Source organism: Microtus ochrogaster, chromosome 1, assembly GCF_000317375.1.
Source record: "Microtus ochrogaster isolate Prairie Vole_2 chromosome 1, MicOch1.0, whole genome shotgun sequence".
In the NCBI taxonomy this organism is placed as follows: Eukaryota; Metazoa; Chordata; class Mammalia; order Rodentia; family Cricetidae; genus Microtus; species Microtus ochrogaster.
This window is the reverse complement of record NC_022009.1, coordinates 4,086,230-4,091,081: the sequence shown is the minus strand read 5'-3', so window position 1 is coordinate 4,091,081 and position 4,852 is coordinate 4,086,230. Positions and strand designations below refer to the sequence as shown.

General features: G+C 40.8%; 1 protein-coding gene across 2 annotated transcripts in view; it reads right to left on the bottom strand.

Moving 5' to 3' along the window:
• Positions 1 to 4,852, bottom strand: part of Fancm (FA complementation group M) — a 47,598-nt gene that overhangs the window by 1,247 nt on the left and 41,499 nt on the right. For both annotated transcript variants that reach the window (XM_013346801.2, XM_026779202.1), the window contains exons 21-22: positions 3,688 to 4,060; positions 2,161 to 2,452 (exon numbers count right to left, since the gene is read on the bottom strand). In XM_013346801.2, coding sequence (XP_013202255.1) covers positions 2,161 to 2,452; positions 3,688 to 4,060 — 665 coding nt within the window. The remainder of the gene's footprint in view (positions 1 to 2,160; positions 2,453 to 3,687; positions 4,061 to 4,852) is intronic.

Here is a 4,852-nt window from a genome sequence, read left to right as displayed (position 1 = left end):
CCACAGAGAAACCCTGTCTCGAAAAACCAAAAAAAAGAAAAAAGAAAAAAAAAAAGATTAGAAGAGCCAGAGGACCAGGATCTCTGTTATGAGATTGTGTGTCCAAGAAATGATAGGGAAGCTACACCCATGATATCTCAAAAACATGCTTAAAGAAGACCTTTGAAAGAAGTCATACCAACAGACTACTAATATGGAAGGGGGAAAGCTCTTAGGGCCCTACCCATAGACAAAGAACTATTGTGATATTTTGTTTGTGCTGTAACAAGTAAAGCTTGCCTGAAGATCAGAGTGCAGAGCTAGCCACTTGTTAGCCATAGAGGCCAGGCAGTGGTGGCAAATGGATCTCTGTGAGTTCAAGGCCACCCTGGGCTACAAAAGATTGACTCAGGAGAAACAGGCAAGTGGTGGTGGCTTACACCTTTAATCCCAGGAAGGTAAATGGGAAGTGATAAGGCTGGGTGGAGAGAGGAATATATATAAAGTGGGAGGAGACAGGAGCTCAGGATTCAGTCCTGAGGTTCCATAGAGACAGCATTCAGTCTAAGGACTTGTAGAGACACGATACCCCATTCGGTCTGAACGTTTCGTAGAGGTACGATCTAGAGGCTGGCTGCTCTACTTCTCTGATCCTTCAGCTTTCACCCTTTAGTAGCCGACTCCTGGTTTTTATTATTAAGATCAACTAGAAATCACACTACAAACTCTAGGCAACGAATGACTACTGAGAGAGACAATCTTCCAGAGATGGGCCCAATAGTTATCTAATAATAAGTAGTTAGCCCTGAAATCATATACACAAGTAATACAGACTCAGCAGGTTGTATTTCTATAGTTGTGTGTGTGTGCAATAATAATAGAGAGGCCATCATTATAAGAGTGGGAGGAGGGAGGTGACATGAGAGGAACAGGAAGGAGGAAAGGGGGAATGATGTAATTATCTTTTAATTTAAAAAGAGACTCCCAATTTCATCAGTAACCACTGAAATGCAAGTTTAAGACATAACAAAATTTTATATATAAAAACAAGAATAACATATATATACATGGAAAAACACAAAAACCAAGAGAAGTTCAACAATTGCTCTTCATACTATAATCTAGTCATACATACATCTAGTGAGAGTGAGTTAGATGAAATCCCAGACAGAACTCAAAAGAATAGATTATAAGTATGTTCAAAGAAGAAACTCACTAGGAACACAAACAACTAAATGAACCAAGGCCATGCAAGATACAAGAGAAAATTCACCAACAAAGAGCGAGAAACCAACCTGAAATGCTGAAAATGAAAATCAACAAATAATCTCCATGGGAAGTCTAGCAATAGGGTGGATCTAGGGCAGGACAGTGCATCCGATCACAAGGAAAAGACAGAGAAATTGGAGCAGTTCAACTGAGACAGAAATAAAGCAGAAATGACTACATAAATAGGACCCGAACAAGGCAGAACCAGTGGACATGTCGATGTGGAAGGGGAAAATTTCCCAGGGTCCCATCCACAAAGAACTACAGGCAACTAATGACTCCTGGCAGAAGGAGAATTAGCCTCTCCCAAGGGTGAGCCCCTTACCTGTCCAGTGTACAGTGGTCATCCTTGAAACCATATATATACAAAAATGGACTCGGCACGTGATGTTTACATATATTTGTGCATGCACATAACGGGTGTATGCAACAATGATAAAAAGAGGCTATTAGCTTGGGGAGATCACGGGGTAGACGAGGGAAGGCAGCTGGGAAGGGTTAGAAGGGAGAAAGTGATATAAAAGATACTAAGGTACTAGTAGGAATTCCAAGATAGAAACTTTTAAAACACGAGCTCCACAGATAATAAGCATATAGAAAGAAGAATCTAGCTGTAAAGGCATAGAAAATAATTTTACAACAATCATAACAAGAGTGGCTGGCAAGATAGCTAAAGGTATCTGCCACCAAGCCTGACCACTTGGGTTTGACCCCTGAGACTTCAATAGTGGGAGAGAACCAACTCCCAAAAGCTGTCCTGTGATTCTGATGGGCCCACTGTGGCAGGCAGGGGAATGCATGTGCCCACACGCGCGTGCACACGCAAGCACAGACACAGACACTAAATAATTCAAAGACTTTTTTAAAAAAAATAATAGTGACCATTTAAAAACACCAGTAATACAGACATACCTGTTAGCCATCTTTTTCACAGATGACATCCGGTGACACATATTTAAGGCAGTTATGTAACTTATACCGGGAATGCTCAGATAGAACTGCAGGGCCTCACATTTACTAGGATTCAGCACTGCTGGAACATGAATATCAACATTCTTTCTTTGCTCCACCAATGACAGCTCCTTTAGTAAATCTGCAGTTTCTTCTTGTCCAGAGCTGAAAAGGATTCGGATTCCAGCCCCAACTAAGGCGGTTAGCAGACTGTCGTAACACTTCGTTCTTCTAAACATTCGTGATATGTCTCCTGAAAATTTCATTTTCAGGGAAAATGAGATTTACTGACTAAAATCAGGGAGAATAACTTTATTAGAATTCTAGCCTCTCATCGCTGAGTTAACAAGTGGTGCCTTCTACCAGCGAGAAACTACAATTAAGATGTAAAGTGATGCTCCAACATCTGGCAGACATCTATGTCTTCACTTGAAATTAACCTAAGAAGAAGCTCATCAAATACTGGATTAGTTGATATAAAGTTGTGTATTGATCCCAATGACTAGGTGAATAAGTGTCTGGAGGGCCTTCTACTGCTACCTCATCAGTCCTTACCGCCCCTCTTTACTGCTTTCTATACTCTTCTCTTTTTGTGGCATTCCCCATTATACGCTCCTCCTCCTCACTTCCACCATATTTCTACTTTGTTTTAAACTTTACTCCTCACTTTTCCAGTTAGGAAAATAAATAAAGTGACTTATCCAGGTCCATCATCATTCACTAAGTACAGAATGAGGAAGGAAAAATACTGCCCAATTTCCAAACCAATGTTTTATAAAAACCACTATTTCCTTTACTTAATTTTTTTAATACTTCCATAATGGCTTTCCAAAACATGTTTCTATTTCATTCTTACAGCACCATGAGATGAGCAGGGCAAGCATCTTGCCAACAACTTGCTATTCAGAGGCAATGGCTTGTCAAAGAAATACCCACAGAGTTGTAGAGAAAACAGAAGCCACTGCATCTGCTGGCTCTACATATCATAATCTTTTCACTCTTCTAGCAATAATTCCAATCTTACATTTCTAGGTGCAACCTAGACACCATTTCAGTGACTTAAGTAAACCCCATCTTACCATGTTCAGAATGACCCCTCCTTGCCCCCTCACGTACATCTTCACTTAAACTCAGAATGACAACGAACAATACCATTCCCTGACTGACCCGTTACAGAGAAGCTGTTGAGGTAGGGGTAACTCTCAGCTCTTTCCCACCAACCCTGTGAGCCCTGGCTCCTAAGCACCAGGTTCCTATCCCTCCCTGAGGCTGCAGTGTTCCCGCTTGACGTTCCTGGAAAGGTCTTACCACAAGTGTGCTTTGTCTTTGATTTCTCCCTGATCAGTTTTCATAAACCTCATTAAAACACAATGACTAATTAAAAAACATCCTAGTATTAAGTATGAAATGATCCACCCGGGCAGCAAAGAATGAATTAAATAATAGTCAATTTTGTTTGCAGCCATATAAACATTTGAAAACACAAACCTGCTTTTTCTCTGTCTTTTTCCACAATCACACATATTCTTTGGAACATGCCCTGCAGGCGCTGCATCTGCTCGATGAACTTGTTCTTACTGCTGTTATTCAACATCTCGGCCTGAGACTTCCTTTCTACCGCCATGCGGTTACTGACAATGTAATCACAGCCATTAAGAGGACAAACCTCTACTTGTAACCCATGGACGGTTCTTAGCGAAGAAATTACTTCTAAACCAGAAGTGATTTCACGACTGTCTACAAGGATGCAAGCTCTATTTCCTTCGTGTGGAAGGCTCGGGGCCGGATGTACCTCAGCCACATGTAGGGGTGAATTAGAACGGAGTGCAGCTGAGGTCTGTCCTTTCTCCGGGTCATCAACCTGAAAGGGAAAGCACTGGTCACTGCCCAGCTGAACATGCATCAGGGCCGTGAATGTCACATGTGATAAACAGGCAATCTGACCAGAAAAGAGAGATGTAGCTGGGCAGTGATGGTGGACGACTTTAATCCCAGCATTCAAGAGGCAGAGGCAGGCGGATCTCTGTGAGTTCTAAGACAGCCTGATCTACAAAGTGAGTTCCAGGACAGCCAGGGCTGTTACACAAAGAAAACTTACTTTGGAAAAAGAGAGAGAGAGAGAGGAGATATGCAATAACCAAAAACCTCTTACAGAGCCTAGGAACAGATGCCTTTTTTTTTTTTAAGATCTATTATGTGTACAGTATTCTCAGTATTCTGTCTGCATTTATGCTGTAGGCCAGAAGAGGGCACCAGATCTCATTACAAATGGTTGTGAGCCACCATGTGGTTGCTGGGAATTGAATTCAAGACCTTTGGAAGAACAGGCAGTGCTCTTAACCATCTCTCCAGCACAGTCGGCTTCATTTATACAAGAAGTAATGCTGATAATTTGCAAACTTTACTCAAAAATTGAGGATAGGATTTCTTAATTTTTCTACAAGAACAGATCTATGAAGCCAGATAAACACTCTGGCTTCAAACAAAGATATGAAGAATGTCTATCTAACTGAAATGTATCTCTATATATCTAGAAAATCTAACTAACATGACTACAAGCTTGACTATTACTGATGATTATCCATTAACCTATATTTCTTAATTATACATTACATTTTTTAATGAACTACACAATCACAATATCTTAATCAAT